At 39.2% G+C, this 20,349-nt stretch overlaps 1 protein-coding gene across 1 annotated transcript in view; it reads right to left on the bottom strand.

The window, feature by feature from the left end:
- Positions 1-2,852: 2,852 nt before the first annotated feature.
- Positions 2,853-20,349, bottom strand: part of znf385b (zinc finger protein 385B) — a 77,728-nt gene continuing 60,231 nt past the window's right edge. Inside the window, exons 5-11 of the mRNA XM_015053040.1 lie at positions 11,688-11,824; positions 11,461-11,571; positions 6,645-6,816; positions 6,196-6,564; positions 4,973-5,157; positions 3,999-4,094; positions 2,853-3,473 (exon numbers count right to left, since the gene is read on the bottom strand). Coding sequence (XP_014908526.1) covers positions 3,225-3,473; positions 3,999-4,094; positions 4,973-5,157; positions 6,196-6,564; positions 6,645-6,816; positions 11,461-11,571; positions 11,688-11,824 — 1,319 coding nt within the window. The 3' untranslated portion in view covers positions 2,853-3,224. The remainder of the gene's footprint in view (positions 3,474-3,998; positions 4,095-4,972; positions 5,158-6,195; positions 6,565-6,644; positions 6,817-11,460; positions 11,572-11,687; positions 11,825-20,349) is intronic.

Genomic DNA, 20,349 nt, shown 5'->3' with positions numbered 1-20,349 from the left:
GATGCAGCTGCAGGAATACTTATTTGCGCCCCTTGATATTTCCCACAAGGGAAATAAAAACACATCGACATCAGGCCGGAGTAACGGGACGGAGATTCAGTGTTGTATTTGACAACATGTGGATTAGAGATAATCGACGTAAAATTCAAACTTGACTCCAATTTCGTTTAAAAAAAAAAAACAGATCAGAGAAAGGACACATTTCAACCACACCTCCAACTACCCAGCAATCTACTAATAGTTCAGTTTTTTTTAATTTCTTTTGACTCTGAGCGCTCGTTAAACAAACACAATCTCTGAATGCTGCTCACTTATTTTTAATGAAAACAAACATTTACAGAAAGAAATGTGACACTTGACAAATTTTACATTTGCATATCTTCCATTTTCATCATTTCGCATTAAAAAACAAGTTCAAAGGAAATAAATACTGTACATACAGAGAGGTCGATAAATTTGCAAATATGATTTTTTTTTATACGTTTGAAGAATGAATTCAAAGCTAAAATCTGTTCGATGTATATTTTACAACGCGTGTTTTCTGTCTCTGTCTGCAGGTTTTATCCTTTTGGTTCAGGACATTTTGCGCAGCAGCAGCGTATGAATGATTTCTGAAGCGGGACTGAAAACCTGCGTCCAAGTTGTACAATGAAATGCAATCTTCCTGATCTCCTCTTACAACTCTTAAGTAACTATAAGCTATTTTTCCAGTGCCTTTTATTAAGATAAACTTTTAGTTTTAGAAGAAATATAAAATATGTCAGCTTTGTTTAAAATCACACATAGACAAACATCATCTCAGCTCCACCAGTGCACCTCTACTGACCTCACCCCAGTTTTGGGAGCTGGTTCCAGCATCCGGCCCCCTGCGGATCCCAGTATTGCTGATGAAGAAGGTGAAGGAGAGTAGAAAAAGCGGCAGCTCGCACGTACGTTATTGCATTATTGACGACGTCATCGGACAGAGGAGGAAGATGATGGACGTGAGTTTGTGCCTTCTTGAAATCGCCCGTCTTATGGGTGAGAGTCACACAGGGTGCATAGATAAACACACACAGAAGTCTTTCTACCGGTCGGTTCGACGCTGGAAGACGGGGATGCTTCAAGTCGTTCAGGAGGAAGAAAGCAAAACGTGGAGAGGATTTGAAACCGCAGACAAAAACACTCAAAAACATTTCCACTGGCTCATTTCTTCGCTTCAGACTTTCTGCTCAGAAAATTTGAAGTAAGTTTAGAAATAAGACAAATAGATGTATTTTCTCTGCATGTTAGTTAAGTGCACAAATAAGAAGGATGACAACAGATGCATTATTTTTTATCCATTTCTATATACACTGCTCAAAAAAATAAAGGGAACACTCAAATAACACATCCTAGATCTGAATGAATGAAATATTCTCATTGAATACTTTGTTCTGTACAAAGTTGAATGTGCTGACAACAAAATCACACAAAAATCATCAATGGAAATCAAATTTATTAACCAATGGAGGCCTGGATTTGGAGCCACACACAAAATTAAAGTGAAATGTTCCCTTTATTTTTTTGAGCAGTATATTTTAGTTTGAGTAGGTTTTCTGAAACAATGAACATTTTCATCAGCATGAAGGCAAAAAAAGTATTTTTTGCCTCTTGGCTGGGTTTTTATGTAGGATTTAAAGCAATGTAATGATGACTGTTTGATATTTAAAGCAATAGGAACTGATTTTCTCTAATTAGAAAAAAAACATTTCTGCATAAATACATACCAAAAAGCCCGTGCAGACACAGTCAGATATCCAGGTCTTATAAATTAGAACGTTTCCAATCAATATGATATATTAGAGCTAATAATTAACAGTTTAATTTTAAAGATACGAGTACATTTTTTTTTATTTGGGGCTTTTATTGTAAAAAATCCAGTTTTTACCATCATACAAAATTAACATTTTAGTTTTAGATTTAAATGCAGCAAATTGAGAAATGGTCAGTTCTGGGTCTAGTCAAAGCCCACATCTTGATGCTTGATCTTGATTGAGTGCCGTCTCTCTGACAACCAGTAGAAGTGTGCATGGAAAAAAAAAATATCTGAATGAGATAAAAAAATAAATAAATGTTGGTACTGAAACTGTTTTAATATGTAGGAGACATCTGATCAGTTAAGGAGGGGAAGCCGATATTTGACTGTTTTACTTAAAGAAAAGACAAAAAAAAAAAAAAAATCATAATATATGAAGCCACATCTGAGGCATGATGAGATGGCAGTAGACTTTTTTTGCTTTTTGTTGTGACATCTTGTTAGTGCTGGTTTGCTTCTTCAGTGGGAGGAAGAACATTCCTACATCCTCTGCTTTTTCATTGAGTCAGAGGAGGCGGATTATCAGTCTGATAAACAACCAATACAATGTTTTCGCCCCCTTTTAGACATTTGGATTAAATCTACAGCTGCACCGATCACTCTTCTCCCGGCCAGAACCGATTTCTGTTCATTTTAGTTTTTCTTGTTTGTTACTTTGACAAATTTCGATTTTCCTTTTAAGGACTACTGCACAAATAAGTGCTCCCAGGTCTTTCATCGAGGTAGACGTTTTAAATAAAACGGGAAAAAAGGAACTGAAAGAGGATCCACATTTAGGAATCCAACTGTATGTCTCCAATATTTGTCTGATTTTACCAAAACAAAACAAACAAAAAAAAAACCTCAAGATGCTTTTAGTTCACGTTTAAACTAGTTGGAATCCTTAGTATTGATGCATTTAATGATTGAGGATAAAAAAAAAGCTTTTTAAAAAGTCTAATCCAGTAAAAATAAAATAAAAATGTCTAATATTTATGTTAAATGATTTAAGAAATGAGCTGCAGCCTTTTTTTTCCAGTCTTGAACCCATTTCCTGTAACACTTATTGCTTTCTATACGGTGCTGAATGGATCTTCATGAATATTCCATAACTGCAGACATTTCTCCTGTTCTCCAGTACGTCTGGGAGCTTTGTTAGCCCCTGGTTCTGTTCAGGTCGACGTCAGCGGGTCAGTGAACACAACGGCGCCTCTCCCCTCCGTGTCAGGAGGCGTTGGACGGAACCAGAGAGTCTTTGATCAAAAAGCAGGACGTCTCCGTCCTCTTCATGTCTCTGTAGGAAGATTCTGTCAAGTAAGCAAAGCCGCAGCAACAGCTGAAGCTCCAGCACACAGCGGGCTAGGGGTCAAAGGTTGTGGGCTTGACTCCCCCGCCGCTCCCGCAGACATCAGTAGGGCGCGAAGAGAATTGATCCTTGGTTGGTTCTGATGGGTCCGGGAGCGGGACGCAGGAAGGAGGCGGTGAAGAGGGACGAGGACGACGGAGGGCGAGGGTGGAGGGAGATGGCAGGGGTGAGGGGTGAGGAGGAGTGAGAGAGGAGCGGGGAGGAGGAGATGGAGGGAGGGAGAGGAGAGGAAGTGGAAGTGAAAGGAGAGGAAAGGAAGGAAGGAGATGGAGAAGGCTTCGCCAGCTCCTTCTGAAGACACAAGGAGACGAGTGATAACGGAGGGAGTCAAAGAGGAAAAGGAAAATGATCAAATCCAGTAGGTGAAATAAAATGAGATAAGAAAATAAAGGGGAAATAAAATGGTGAAATGAGAAAGCAGACAAAACAGCAAGGCAAAAAAAATCAAGATGAGAAAATGGTAGAAAATAAAGTGGAATAAGAAATGACAGCACACACAAAAAGAAATAAGATTAAATAAAACGATAAGGAAAAGCAAAGAGGGAACAGAAGAAGGAAAAACAAGCAAGACAGAAGAATACAGGAAATGAGCAGTGGAGAGAAGATGAACGGGAAAAAAATTAGATTAAATAAGAAAAATAAAGAATCAGAGGCAGAAAGGTCAGGAGTAGAGCAAATGAAACATGTAGATAATGAGGAGAAAGGGGAAAAAGAAAATATGAAGACACATTTAAGCAAATGTTCTTTGCGTCTTTCTGTCCTATGGGTGAATTTCTCCACTGTTAGTTGAGCAGAGAGCTGGAAGGAGACACTCACAGTGAGCGAGTCGCGCTGCTGCTTGTTGTACGGGCTGTACTTTGGCTTGCTGGGTTTTCCTGCCACCCTGTCCTTGTGTCGTCTGCTGGAAATGTGCTGCAACGTCAACAACATGAACAAAGTAAGCTTTGCCGCTTTTCCATTTTCAAGTTTTAGTTGTCTCACGCTAATCATGCCTCAATTTATACCAACCTAGAATCTGCAAATAGCTGATGGTGGTGTTGTAGTAATATTTCTTTAAAAAAAAACTGGTATCTGATAGCAAGAGGTAACACAGACTTGTTTTAGTTTGATCAGGAGGACGAATGTGGGGTTCTGGTGGGGGAAAAAAGAAAGGTTCCAGATTTCAAATTTAAAACACATCCCTGGAGGTCTGTAATTTATGTACAACTTTCTAAATAAACTGACTGTTTTTGCATATATATGATGCACATAAATTGAAGTATGATAAATATCAGCAACAGGCATAATCTTCTGCAGCAGTGATGAAACAATTTCTCTAGATATAATTTGAAATTGGATTTCTACTTTGGTTTCTGTCCAATTCAAAGCGTTTCACACACCAAAAACATACTAAATGGATGCAGTTATCACTCTGACCACTAGATGGAGGCAAAGAGACGTTAGTAATACCAGTTGTATCAAAAAAGCATCAGCAGGCACTTCTGCTGCATTTTGACTGCAAGTGACTGAAGAAGATTCGTATTAATGGTCTGAAAGGGTTTTGTTTGCCAAAATGCTAAACAGAAACACTGTCAGGAAAACTGGAAATTATATGAAGTATTGTATGTTTTTTTTCCTCCATAATTAATCAGAAACAACCAAAAGCAAACACTGGGGGAGCAAAAGGTTGGGGAGAAATGAGAACATGTGGAAAGGATGAATTGACAAAGGGAAGTATTTGTCCTGGAGTTGCCTGAAAAGAATAAAATAAATAAAAAACAGAGATCAAGAGGCATTTGAGCTTCGCTGACCTGTTTGAGTTGGATCTCAGAGTTGACGTGGACGTCACAGATCTGGCAGTGGAAGGTTTTGTTCTGCAGGCCGGAGCCCTTCAGGGCCGAGCTGCTGCCGTTCTTCAGTTTGGCCCCTGGTCGAGGGTAAGCTTTGATCGGCCCCGCACCGCTGCGCGCCTCCAGCATTGTTTTGTGCTTTGAACCTGAGATGCATAAATAAACATTACGGGAGGCATAAAACATCGAGTCAAAAAGACTCGAAGGTAAAAGAGTCTCAGAGCTTCGGCTTAAGATGCGTCTCCACCCCCCCGAGTCAGGACGAAATTAGAAAAAGGGCTTTTAAATATTCAGAGCGTATTTCCTGGAGTAATTTACAAAAGTAGCTGAACTTGTAAGAATTGTTAATCCTAAAAAAAAATATTCAGTCAACATGGTTTTAGATATTCTTCCTGTTCTCAGCTTCTTTTAGCACGTGGTTTGTTTGCTCACTTTTTTACTGTTAGTACAATAAACTTTTTTTTTCTTCATGTTTTATAGTGACAGAACAATAGAAAGTTGTGTGTGTATGTTAAGAGGAAGGAGAAATTATAAAATGCTTTCTGAAAACCGTGGTGTGCATTTGTGACTTAATTTCAGAGTGAATCCACAGGCGGAAGCTTAAGAAGTTTGTCAGAGAGCAAAAATACTGAAGGAAAATCTGTTGGGCTGTTAGAGAAGACTGAGGTGGACGATCACCACATCAAAATGTTTAATGTTTTATTTATTATGGTTCAACAGCAGCAGATCTCTAATGTATTGTGATGCTAAGCGGTTCAACGATTTTTAAACAGACAACAGTATTTTAAAGTCCAGCATACTGTAATCATATTTTAGAATGTCCCAGTCAAAGTCCAGACATAAATACAAAATTATTCCCATCTTTAAATGTTCAAAGCAAGTGGAGGCGTTCCCTGAAATATGTGTTTTAAACTATTTTGCATTACTTTTGAAAGTCAAAAATTGAAAATATTACTAAGTGGTATACTTATGCAAGACTAGCCAATCAGAGTAGCATAAAGGTTAGAGGTTAAATACACAAAGGCTTCGATAAAAAATGTTTCACTCACATTGCTGGATTTTGTGTTTTAAGTGTGGGTTATTGAGAGAAATATTGACTCATTTTCACTCCAAAGTGAAACCAAACATGCAAAAGCACCAAAAAACATAAATAAATATGAAGTTTCATTAATTATTTTCCTTACCTGCATTATGAGCCTCCAGCTGAGACAGCGAGTTGACGGCAACTTTACACAGAGAGCAGTACAGCAGCTTCTTCGCCTTCTCCTCCTCGGACTCCGCAGAGAGAGGAGCATCCTGGGAGGATGAGGAGGCGGTCTGCGGGGCAGCGGGCGCGGGGTAGGGGGCGACTGCAGACGGGGGGCAAGACTTTGAAGAGGAGGAGGATGAGGAAGACGAAGAGAGGCCGGGGGCCGGAAGCGCGGAGGGTGGGCTGGACGGCGGAGGCTCACTGCCAGCTCTGCTGGCGGAGGGAGAGGAGGAGAGAGGGGAGGTGGAGGACGGGAGGCCCGGCTTGATGGAGGACAGGGAGTCTGGGGGGATGGAGAACAGTTCTGCAGAGAGGATGACAGGGAGGAAGAGTTAGAAAATAAAAAGTTTGAGATCAGCAATCTGTCTGGGGGATAAACTCCACCTGTGCCCTGACTGCTGCCGCTGCTAGCAGGGAGCGGATGGGCCGGACCAGCAGGACCGCAGCTGTTCCCGTTGGTCTCTGGTGTGACTGACAGCTTGGCTTTGGCCTTGTTCTCCTGAGACTTCAGCTTCTTGGCATGACGGCTGCCTCTGTAATGAGCTTCCGCCTGCGACTGAAAACATACAAATAACTAAGAGTTGAGCTTTATTTCTGCTTTGACTCGGCTTTCCTCCTGTTGTTCAGCTCTCACTCCCGTTTCTTGTCTCGTCACTCTCTGCTTCGTTTCTTCATTTCATTTGCAGCACATCTGCACAAAGTACTCCTTTACTCTTACAGAGCAGAAACTGGCAGACAGTTTCAGAGCTGAGGCCACTTCGCTTGCAAAATAAAGGCAGTAGAATGAAAAATATGATCTGCCCGTATGCTTCTCTACTGAAAAACATGACATGTAATTACAGTGCTGCTCTGTTGATTGAACATCTTTGCAAAGATGTTTCCTAACTCTCTGCAGCTCCTGCAAACATGGAAGCTAGTCCAAATCTGCAGAAAATTCAACATATTTTTATTCTTTAAAATTAACTACTGTGACTATAGAACAGTTTATTGTCAATAAAAAAAAACACAAATGTGCAACACTCTCTTCTTTTATCCTAAACTTATGTTATTCCTTGTCTTTTATGTCTGTGGGAGTATATTTTTTAAAATAAATAAAGGTATTTTTTATATATTTGAATAAACTTTAGGACCTTCCTGTCCGCTCAGGTCTTTTCTTGTTACTGAAATGTGTTATACAAATACTTGAATTCAAGTTTTTTGGGGGGGAGGACAGCTTGTTGCTACAATGTTCCATTTGCATAATTTGTGTTTTCATACTTAAAAAATAAGCAGATTTGGCTCTGTGTAATTCTTTATTCACCACATAATCTATTCAGTTTTAAGGAGTTTCTGCCTCGACATTTTCTCTGTCCTCCTCCCCATGACCCAGAAATACATGCCAGTAAAATATCTTCCTAAAAAGTAATAAAAGATGACGGAGGAGGGAGAGAGAGAAAGTGAGAAAGAGAGAGAGAGAAAGAGCTGCAGGAGATGTGAGTAATATTAAGTCTTCCATTGTGGAAGAACTTTTGAGATTCAATCCCCGGTCATAAATTTTTGTAGATAAATAAATTTGAATAAATTTCATCTTCTAAACAGCTTTGACCATACCCTGACAAAAAAGATAAATAAATAAAGACAGCAGTCAGTTCTAACAGTAGGATTGTTGTGACAGCTGCTTCACATGTCATATCTAATTGACGTCACTTTAAAGTGATGAATTAGACTGGAGGATGTCTCATTTTGTGAAATGTTGTCATCTTGCTGTCTCTGCTCCAATATGTAAGCCCAAAACTAAGACAAGCGGAGATAGAGAACTTTAAGCATTAAGTCATTTTTTTCTTGACTTAAAAACATAAAATTATACTTCTTAGGTTTGTTTAAGTTTGTTGAAAGTCCAAATATCAGTTTCAAACCAGAAAACCTACAGATTTTAGACGCTTAGACAAAATAAAATAAGAAACAGCAGCTTCTCCATTGTTTCTGAAGGAGATAAGCAGGTTAAATAAAGTCAGGCAGATAAAGAGGATTTTCTGACCAAAAGATTGTGACATGTTGCTACGACAGAGAAAAGATTGTTTTGTTAACAAAAAAAAAAGCTTTGTAATATGGTGAATGAATGTTTGACTTCTTAGCAGAGACAGAACAAGCACAAGAGTTTTCTTTCCACAGAGATCCTATCTGTCAAATTTCTGTCAAAAAGGTGAGAGGGACAGATTTCTCTTCATCGCTCACCCTTTGTGTTGGAAACGTTTTGCCCCATATATTTAAAAATCTAATGGAAACGACGAGTTAATATGCTCTGTATGGTTTTAAACCACAAAAAGTCCCTTATTTATGAGACACACTAAGGATATTTAACTACAACTGCAATCTAATTGTAAATCAGTATTTTAAATTATGTTCCAATATTTCAGCTTGAAGGGAATTTTTGAGGGCCAAACACAATTTGTCAGAAAATGAACTGTTGATGGATTTATAGTGAATATATGTAAAATAGTGAGACTTTCAGCTGTTTCCATTCACTGCTCTTCTGTTTGTATTTTTTTTAATAACATAACTTTCAGGCTCTTTAAGTGCTTTTAAATTTTCAGGTAGTGAGCCGGTTTGCTTGGTCTCCAAACTACAGCTCTCTTTCTAACTTTCTCCTCTTGATTGGACGAGTTAATCTACGAATCCTTATCACATGAGTCCACACTAAAGCAGCTTTTACTCTCTTTGTAACAAGCAGTTATTGTGTGAAGTGCTGATGTTCAGTTCAGGTGTCGCATTATTTTACATTTACATTTTACACTTATACGTCTCATTTTCGGATTTGGAAATGAACTATTGCTTGGAGAGTAAAAAACTTGTCCTTTATCCAAAGCCTGGATGAAGGATTAGTGAAAAAACCATGACATATGACCTTTAAGGATTTTTACTTTGACATTATGCGTCTCCTTTCTGCTGCCCCTTCCATCGAACCCAGAGGTTTTGCATTCTTTCTAATTAGACACTAGAGGGCGCACACACACAGGTAGAAAAAAAAAAGACTGTTAATTCTTTAAACGTCCCATGTTAATTTGCTGCGTTTGCTTCACTGCACATTTTAAGTGTGTTAATATGTGATCTCAGGCACAGAGGGTCAAGTCTCCACACAGAGCAGGTTATTTTTGCAGCACGACCAAAGCTCAAGCCATAAATCTCAGGAACACAAGCATAATTAATTTAGTTCTTATTAACGGCATCCAACCACATACCTCGGCCAGTACAACGAATCCACATTTTAGCTGCCTTTGCAGTCTAACTGGGTCTGCATAGCAGGTGTAGCATGGGAAGCACATTAGCAATGGCATCAAAGCAGCTGGAAGATTTCAGGCACAGCACTAAATAAGGCTTAACGGGGATACTGACCCTCTCAAAGCATTATCCCCATTACAATGCACATACAAAACCCAAGGCCCAGCTCCTGGAAGCAGAGGCTTCGGGTGAGGGTTACAGGGCCCTACCAAACGCAGCTGTCGACACCGGGCCGAAAAATCGAACACACGCCCAGACCGATGAGGTAAGAAGAAAAATCTGTTGAACAGAGCGAGATCCATCAGAGCATCAGGCGTACGGAACAATGAGTTTCTAAATCTAGTTTAGAGTCTCTGATCTCCACCTTGTTCAAGACGCGTGCTCTTTGTTATAAAAACAGGCTCCCAAAGAAAGAAGCTTTTTGCAACATCTTGCCAGTTTCTTTCAAAGAAAATGGATGGATGGATGTTGCTTCACAAACTTGGTGCTTAAAACTTTCCCAAAACTTTATCTCAGACGTGTCTGTTGTGCTCCTTGCTCTTCACAATGCTGGCTTTCAATTACAGACAGATGGACTCCATTTACAAATTAGAAGTCGTTTGGTTGAAATGGACTTTATTTCAGAGATAAAGTGGGGAGAAGACAAGCGCGCACATCACACTTTCAACATTTCCTGCACTACTTTATGTAATCTAAAAGTGACAGGAAACAGGAAAATCAAAACTCTCCATGTAACCACTTTTCAGAAAGTGTCTGTGTTTTAATAGAGGTTTTCCTGTCTGCAGTAGGAGTGCTGTGTTGCTCACCATGACTCCACTCTTGTTGCCTTCATGGCCGATCCAGCTTGTTACGCAGCTTGTTAGAATGAGTTAATGCTCCTTGTTTACTCCCTCCTTATCAGCAGTAATTCCTCTATTCATGTTCGCTCATGAATAATTTTACCGGCTCGTGGATTAGTCATGTTTGATGGACGTGTCGGTAATGAGGCAGCTCATTAAGCTCTCAGCAGTCATGAAATCGCTCAGTGTCATTTACACAGCGCTGTGTTAATACAGCGCTGAGGAGTGCCTCTTACACCTGATTATACACACAGGAAGCATCTTGAAACAAACCCAGAGGAGCGCTTCTTCTGCGGTACGTTCATTTCTCGAGCGCGTTTTAAAATAAATATCCATATTTACAGTCGAAACCAGAAGTTTACATACACAGATGCACCTTTTTTTTTCTCTTTTTTTTTTTGCCCCGCTGTCAGAAATTAAATCAGACCAAACCTGTCTTGTTTAAGCCAGTTAGAATGACTAAAATCACTTCGATTTCCACATTGATTAGCATCCCTTTAAAGCTGCAGGAGGTAACTGTTATAAAACTGTATTTTTTACATATTAGCTAAAACTGTTAGTATGTCATGACAGCAGAATTTGAAATGGATAATATGTGAGAAAAAAAATCAAGCTCCTCTGGCTCCTCCCAGTATCCTTAATCCCCATTTACAGAAATACATGAAGAGTGTCTTAGAGCCAGAGGGGGGATGGAGATCTTAAAGACATTTCCTGAGTCAAAATAGGAAAGAACAACTGCTGCATACATTTATTTCCAATATGTTAAGTTACCAATTACAACAAATTTATCAGAAAATCCTAAAATCCTTATGCCAAAGTCCTGACTTTAATCTGAAAATTGGATTAAATTACACAAATGGTTAATTAGCTCCCCAGTGCTTTATCGCACTGTTTGTGAAACAAAAGACTCTAAAACCACACGATTGGCCTCAAGTATCTAATGGTTCTCAGATAAAATACATATCAGGTATTTCAGCTTGGGTATGAGACGCTTGTTCAATGCAGAGGTAAGTAGCAACTAGTTACATTTACTTCAGTAACTTTTTGAACTTACTTCTGCAAAGCAAACACGCAGACGACCATCATACATCAAACAAACTCACGTCAGAGTTGAACCTCAGTTGGCAAACGCTGCAGGAGATGACCTGTTTCTTCTTGGGCACCATGGTAACACCAAAGGTGTGACTGATGACAGCCTTCTGCACCGGATCCATCTGCTCCAAAACAAACAGAGGTCAGAGGTCAACAGCTGCAGAGGATTATCTGATGACAGCTCCTTTTATGTCAGTCAGACTGGACAGCTGCAACAACAAAATCCACGTCCGTGCACCGTGTTGAAGTTTGGGAAGAGTCCGACTGGCGACGTCGTCTCCATGGGAAACGGCAGGAATGGTTTCATCATCACCGAGGGGCCGGTGGCGCCAATCAGACCCGGCAACGCCCCACCCACTCCACCACTCCCACTTCCTGGAAACAAAGATGTTGAAATAGAAGTTTAAAAAAATAAAAATATTTAACATATTTTCAGAATACAATGCATTTTGTAGTCAAGTTTGTTTTATGAATGGAAAAGTTAACCTTAGGAAATGCCCACAAATTTCCAAGATTTTTCCCTCAATTTTTTGTTGGAGTCTTTCTTTTTTTTCGGTGAATTTTCTCAGGTGTGCCTTTCTTTCTGCACACATGCTCCTTATTTGGTAAATAACCTGTAAGACTGGAATTGCGAATGAGCGCCACGTTGGATGTAGCTACCAATGAGGCTGCCAGTTTTTTTTTGTTTTTTTTTTACTTCTACCTCCAAATTGATTTACTGCCAGGTCTGATTCCAAATCAGACCTGGCAGCTGTATCATTTAAGTGCCAGGTATTTTGAAGAGGATAAATTTAGTGAATTTAAATAGCTCTCTTATATTTATACTGACCACTCAACGCGCCCAACACCAGATCCGCATTCATTCAGTCACACTCATATTTACACATACCCAGATTGGTAAGCTACTTGGGGTTAGGTGCCTTGACATGTGGCAGCACGAAGCTGGAATCAAATCATAGTTTTTTAGATTTCAAGAGGATTACTTGACCCACTGAGCCACAGTCATCCGTCATTTGAAGAGTCATTTACAGTCCCAGTACATCATTCATGTTCGACAGGTGAATGTGTCGCAGTGCTTTGGTTTTTGGCTGGTTTCCATCCATAGTGCAATTTTTAAGAGCTATTTATTACAGCTGTTCTAACTCTAAATTAAACAAGGAAATTCCCTGAAATTGGGAAAGTCAGAGGGCAGAAATCAGCTTAGTATCCCAGGACAGAAAATGAGGGGAAAGTGGTTGGTATCAACTATTAAACATCCCTTCTGCTGGTTTGTGTCTCATAAAACGAGTGCTACACATACAGTAGTATTGCACATTAGCCAGAATGTCACTCTATTTTTAGAGTCAGCTTGCCAGTAACAATTCGTGAATCCCAATGGTTTTGTGGCTTCCAAGTAGAACGTGCTAAATTCGGGTGTTAAGTCAAGCCTGAATCCAGCCTCTCTGACAAATCAAACCTTTCTTTATTTTAAACATACGCATCGATCTTGAAGTCTAGACTCTGACTTGAAGATTTTTTTTACACCTTCTGGACATTTGAGCACAACGTATTAACCTGGAAGCGGCTTGAATTGTTCGATTGACCCAACAGTTATGTTTCAGCCTTTCCATACAGCGTTGTGCGTTTGCCATGTGGTATTTTTGTCGTACTTAAAGGAGTGGCTGCCTACTTGAGCAAAACATGGAGCAGAAGCTGAAGTGCGAATCCTTCTGCAACCCTACTAATGTGAGTAGGTGTTGCATACAGAGTGCGTTGAGGAGTATGTATCTGATAAGAGATAAGTATGCTTCTTCTATCCGCTACAATCGCGGCCTGTAGAAGCCCTGCAGAGAAATCTTTCATAACAACGGGGCGTGGGTGGAAACACGGAGGAAAACTGAATCAGTCCTGACACTGAGTGGGAGGAGGAGGAATATAAATATTGAATTTTGAATTTATTAGGTACAATCTTCCGACTTAGGTAAACATATCAAATAAAATTTTAAATACGTTATTAAACAAAAAAAATGACAACCTTTTTCTGTTTATTATTATATTAGAGAGATATTTGCTATATCTCTCTAATATATACATTATTTGTACACCACATTTAATCTAAATTAAAAGATATATGACCTATTTACCTTTAAAAAGTCTTTGTAAAAATTCTAATTTTAATCCACGGACAATCTAATGTTGTAAAATATAACTAATATGGAAATACCATTGCATTACCTCAATAAGGGATAAAACAATTTACTGGTTTTATCTCTTTAAATGTTTGCCATGATAAAATTACAACAGTCAAACATAGTAGTTCTGACTCTTTGCTAGCATTTGGCCATTTGGCAAGATCAGAGGGAAAATGAAAACCGCCAGAAATAATCAAGGTTTAAGTCTGACCCATCTGAATTTTATTCATTTTATTTATTTCCTTGTATACAAATAATCCAACTGGAAATATGAGGCATTAAACTTTCATCGATATCATCGATGTAACAGAGGAGACGTGACGTAAACGTGAGTAAAATGCTGAAAAACACAACTAGCACAAATAAAATCGCAATAATAGTAATAATTGTCATCATAATCATCATCATAACCGTGATAATTCAAAACTGTATCCCTAAGAACAAACTGCCTTTAGCACCTAGTATCTGTCGTAACAAATGTTATGGAGGCCATAAAAAATAAATTACAGTTCATTGCTATTCAGATGCTGTGATAATAAACTGATAATTACTTGTAATGTCATCTGAATAACAAAATCAAAAATTATCCCTGTTATTTCTAACAATATAACTTCGCCAACCACAGTCCCATAAAGCATATTGAGTGCTTCATAGATCATAAAGAATAACTAAAGAGCAATTATAAGCTTCAAAAATGAACACTATTACTGTCAGTTCTATTTTACTTCGTTTGATCAAAGCACAAACTTAAATTCTCACAATGCATACCTACCACCACAGTTTTAAGTTATGATATATGACGATTAATAAGTAGCAATACAACAATTTTTAAAGGTGATCTAACTGAACAGGCTTGTTTTATATTTTTTCCTAGAGTCTCTGGATTAAGTTTGTGCGAAGCTGTTGCTGTGGTTCGTAGTTTGTCCTCATACAGCAGATCAGTGAGTCATTGTCTGCGTTTATGATAATAACCATTTGCTTCAGAAAAACATGAGTCAACACAATGTTGTAATAAAACACACACAACCTGTCACTCAATTATTTCAGATGGTCGGCTGGATCAGATGAGATTATTCATGGTAGTAAATACAGATTAGCTTCTATTTTTGTCGGTGTAGTTTTTGTGCCAGCCTGGCTAACCTGCCAAGAAGAAATCATTTTATAGAACCCCATTGAAAAGCAACCAGGAACTTAGAGTATTATGCTATACTGGGAGTATACATTACTGGAAGTGGTTTTGGAGTTGATGAAGATCTATTTAGTAGCCGTCAGCAATTTGTGAAAGTCGTCATGTTTGGACATTACTTGTGGTGTCCCCCAGGGGGCGGTGTTGAGACCAAAACTGTTAATCCTGTACAGAAATTATATATGTGAGGTTCCAAAAGTGTAAAAAAAAAGTTTGTTTTGTTGGCAGATGATACAAATAGATGTTGTACTGGTGAGAGCCTACAGAAGCTCTTACATGAAATCATACCAGAAATGAACAAACCACAAAAATGGTTTGATAAACGCAAACTGTTCTTAAATCTGGAGAAAATTAAGTTGATGTGATTCTGAAATTATTAAGGAAATATAGATGTAGAAGTTACAATAGATGGGGTAAAAGTTGAATTTGAATATTAAATTGACTTTCCGGTTGTGATAACTAATTACAAAATCTTCTGGACATTAAAAAGGTTCAGAGTAAATTATCTAGAAGCATATTCCTAGTAAAGCAAAACATTTTCTAAATTATTAAGCACCGTAGCGGCCCTGAAGGTGGATTCTCAACAGAGCAGAAATCATGTCAGTCGGCTGCAAACTCCACTTTGCAATGAGCCTCCAAACTTCCTTCTTTTCTTGAAAATCACCTTTAGAAACCCATTAACTTCCAGCTCTTCGCCTTACATTAGTTCTGACTTTTGAATTTAGTGGAAGTGTTTCAACCTCGCAGTGAAAACCTCTTTAAGAACCCCTCAACGTTTCTCAGTGCCAACTTACACCATTTCAAGGACCCCATGGTACTATTTTTGCGTCCTTTAATGCCCTTTAAGCCTTTAAAACTCCATACCAGGACCAGTTTTACTACCATCTCACATCCATCAACACCACATTCACCAGCATTAGATTGAATTCTCCACTTTACAGCATAAATTTATGCCCCACAACACCTTTTTACTCCTTGTAACACATTTACTCCTCGCTATTACCACATTCTGTGTATTATCTGCAGAAGTAGAGGCTAGTTTCCACTGGGTGTGATTATGATGAATAGCATGGTGACAGAGTCGTCTTAATTTTGTCCTTCTGTCCTCTGTGATCTGGTTACAAACCACATGTACACAGAGCCGAGCGCACACCGTGACCCTTCTCCCTTACAGAAAGTTTCTGTTCCAAGAAGCTGCTATAAATACCAACGTACACATTTAATGTGTCTTCACTTGAAAAGCGGTCTGCAAAACCAGCCAGCAACAAAAGAAAGGACCCTGTCTGCTTTATCTGAAGCTGACGGTGTTTGGCCACAGGATCTGTTAACGACTGCTTTTGTTAGCTTTTGTTCTTTCGGAACCTTTAAATAGCTCCTTTGGATCCAGAACCGGAGCATTTTGTCCCAAATAGTGGATGGATGTGGTGCAGAGTCTGACTAAAATAGAGCTGGGGATGAAGGAACAAGCAGTACTGTCACAATACCATGAAGGAAACTAGTCTACACTTCAAGCTTTCATTTCTGGTTAGTTACATTTGATCTGTCAAAAAAATAGAGATTTGTTTGAAAGAAAGAAATAAAATTAGGATAACATAGTTGATATAACTGAACATGTAGATGTTTAATACCAATTTTACCAATATAGAAAATGCTGATAACATTTTTCTTCAAAATATCTTTTAAAAAATATTATTTTTTTAGTCAGGAATAAGTTAGGACACCCTAAAATTTTCTCCTCACTTAAAATGCCACATATACGTGTAGAACAAGGTGCGCATGAATGATGAGAACATGGCAGCTTGTCATGTAAGAGGTGGTCAGCTCTGTTTGCACCTCAGGTATTCAGTTTGCTGAGCCCCTGACTGCTAAATTGAGAGTGAACACCGAGGGAGGACAAGAAGAGCGGAAACGGTTCACGAGTTCAGGACGTTCAAAACAACCGTCAACATGAACAGGTCTGGGAGTCGGAGGATGTTCACCCTGAGAGCTGAGATGCTAACAGAAGTCTCCATAAAATGTCAACAGGGATCATTTTCTCTGGAAGAAAAACAAAGAGGTCGCTCTGTCAGAGAGATCGGAGACAAAGATCGGAAATTCTGCAAAAAGCGAATAAAACGTGAAAGAACCCAACACTGACTGCGAAGTGCAGAACTAGAAGTGTGACGGTTTGGAGATGCTAAACCATCTCCAAAGAGGAAAAGACTGATTCCGATCTTTTCCTCTTTAGTGCCTTCCCGTGTCCTACTGGTCAGATAGCACTTTCCTCATTCGGTTGTTCGCAACGAATGAAGTCAAAGTAGAACCGGACCAGAAGACAAGATAGTGACACAACATGACCAGTAAATCCGCCATGAACCGGCATAGTCAAAGGCCAGCTCTTTATCCGTATGAACTGTTGTTGGGTGACTTCAAATAAGCTACGCCAGAAACCCATCAATGCAATTTCTAAGACTTTTCATGCGACAGTAAAACATGAAATTAAGAGAAAAATATCTAATCAAGTTGAAAGCAGGTCTCTGGAAAACAAGATTTTTTTAAAAATGGCAAAGTTTCATGAGAAGAAATTCAAACCTGGGCTTAAAAATAAAAATAATTGATGTTCCATTAAAAATCTTACTTTTTTTGACATATCAAAATGCCCGGAAACAAAAGAAGAATGCTAATTTCCTCCTTTTGATGTCAAACTCCAATGTGTTCAGCAGACAGGTGCAAAGAAAATTTGCCTTACTCAAAAGTCTTAAGAAAAACAATTTTAAAAACGTTAAATTAATCATTTTGAGCTTAACTGCTTACTCTGAATAATCTCTGATGCCCAGTCTGTTACAGAGGAAATGCAAGACAACTATTCATATTCGCACTCCTACATAAGGCTAATTTAGACTCTCCATCTTACCAAACATATTTTGTAACTGCTGGAGGAAACCCAAGAACCAAGAGAAAATTCAGACAAGCACAAGCAGAACGACAACGTCGCCGACAACTCAGCCACCGTGCTGCCTTTGTGCCAGTTTCGGGTTTCGTAAATCACCTTTCTGGTATTTTTAATTTAATAAACCTAAATGTGTTTCAGGTGGTCACAGAATGTGCTGTTTTCAGAAGCACTGGAGTAACTTTGCATCACCCATGGCAACAGTAAAGAAGCTCAGTTAGCGTCTTGTATTTTAACATGTCTGAACTGATGCATTTGGGTACTTTAGCTTTTGTTTTGCAAGCTGTAGCATTTATTTAGAGAAACAAATATAAAGGCCATCACTAATACGTTTAAGTGCAGGTGTTGCATCACTTAAGGATGATCTGATTGAATAACTGGGCTTGAACTGGACTGATGCCGTAGTGAGACGATATAGTTCCTGTTTTCCCTTCCGCCTGTCACAAAGCAGTCAGGCTGGTGATTTAGGTCAGACGTGGAAAAGACAAAAAAGTGTTTAATGCAGCCATTCAATTCTACAAAACACAAATCTAAATTTTATATCCAAGACATTATCTGTCAGCAAAGATCAAATGAAGCCCTGGCTGGATTCTTGTAAAACCGACCCTTTCCACAGTTTATCCACTTTTATACGATTGGTTTCCTCCCTGATGCATCCTTCCTTGACATCCACAGCTGCTGAGATTCAACGACCAATAAACTGATTCCGATCTTTTCCTCTTTAGTGCCTTCCCGTGTCCTACTGGTCAGACAGCACTTTCCTCGGGCCGCTGTAGAGAGGAAACCGCTATCTGCTTGATTTATTATTCTGGCTTGGGCCAGAGTCCTCTCTGGCATTCACACCTCTCTGGCTCACACACACACACACACACACACACACACACCCACACACACACACACACACACACACACACACACACACACACACAGGCATACTTACACCGGCGTTGGCTCGACGTGGAAGTGCGCATGAAGGAAAAATGTCCTGCTGCGATGTGCTGCACTGCAAGTGGCAGACTGGAGCTCCTGAAAGCGATCCGACCTGGACGGCTCGGGGTCCAGAGGGTTTTGTTACTAAGAAATGGCTGACATCTCATGCAGCCCCAAGGTTTATAAATCAACATGGGCGTCCTGAGTTTCCAGCAGCTCGTGTGGTTACAGTGGGAGTACAACTGGGTAGTCACAGCATCTCGTGCGTTTAAAACACGTCCAACACTTTCACACACGAAATTACTTTAGAATCAAAACCCATTCATTTAAATGAGCTAATTTGGATACTTTAGGCTCCAGTTCATAGCAGGAATTCAGCCAGAATGTGAAGCGTCTTGGCTGCGTCTAGCGCACTCCTGTGTTTGCCACTTGCTTTTAGCATGCGTGAAACTCCAGTGATTAGATTGCGATGGTGGTGGCGGCATGTCTTGGTCCTGGGTGCTGCCGGAGGAACCAGGTGGCAGCAGAAGTTGAAAAGGAGACAACAGAAGGCAAATCTAAACGTTTCAATACTAGAGTCAGATATAAACATAAAACAAGATCTAATTTAATTTAATGTACCACAGAACATCATTATATCTGAAGATTGATGCTGAATTTGTACAGGTAGGACTTGAATGAACAAAATTATTTATGATTTAAGAATTGCGTGCGGCTTCATAGAAGCAAGTCTCCCAGTCTGGTCAAAGTGGTAGTTAATATCACTCTCGGCCACCATGCACAGAAATCATTACTGTTTAAACTTTACCTTTAATAACATAAAGTTACCTAATTTTTAAAGTGAAATCAGTAATACTTTTATAACAAATTTATATCAGTAATGATTTCTTGGTTAATGTCAAGTTGTCATAACAAAGACATTTTGAATCATGTCAACTTTGTATTAAAAGTGTCATAATTTACCGAATGACACTTTATGATAACAGTCATAAATATTCATGAAGGCTTATTCATGTTCATGACAGGTGTTATGTCAAGTTAATGACGGTGTCATGACAGTCTTATTCAACCCCCTTCAAATAAAGTGTTAACGTAATCAGTTTCTCGTAATACCATTTTTGGAAACTCATTTGACTCGGATTCATGAATAAATTCACCTAACACGATTTCTGCTAACCCAGTTTTCTGGAAAGCAGCAATTCCGACTGTATTAGGCGCAATTATACCTTCGTTTCTACACCAATTTAAGCGTCGCCACGTATTTAACCAACAGAGAGTAAAGAAGCAGCATCTGGTGCTGCTAATCAGACTGTAAAGTGATTTGAACGGATGGAGCTAAAGCGAAGCAAACACACACAGACGGCAGAGGCGTACAGACGCTGAGGATGAGGAGAAGGTCTGTGATGACGATGATGATTTTCAGATTAAATTAAAAGATCCTACCTGAACCAGAAGGTTTTTTTTATCTGTTATCTTGATCTGGGGTTAAAAAAAAAAACCTTTAAACTTCTTTCTTTACTTTGTAGGTCTGTATGGATCTACTGTGCTCTGCTCTGCCCTGTGACACAGCTGTCATACTTACCAAAGAACAGCAAAACACACCCACAGCTCACACCGTGTGTGTGTGTGTGTGTGTGTGTGTGTGTGTGTGTGTGTGTGTGGATATAAGAGGGAGAGAGAGAGA

The sequence above is a fragment of the Poecilia latipinna genome, unplaced genomic scaffold (genome assembly GCF_001443285.1).
Source record: "Poecilia latipinna isolate Pla-1442-1.1 unplaced genomic scaffold, P_latipinna-1.0 Scaffold1156, whole genome shotgun sequence".
In the NCBI taxonomy this organism is placed as follows: Eukaryota; Metazoa; Chordata; class Actinopteri; order Cyprinodontiformes; family Poeciliidae; genus Poecilia; species Poecilia latipinna.
The sequence above is the reverse complement of the archived record's forward strand: the minus strand, read 5'-3'. Positions and strand labels throughout refer to the sequence as shown.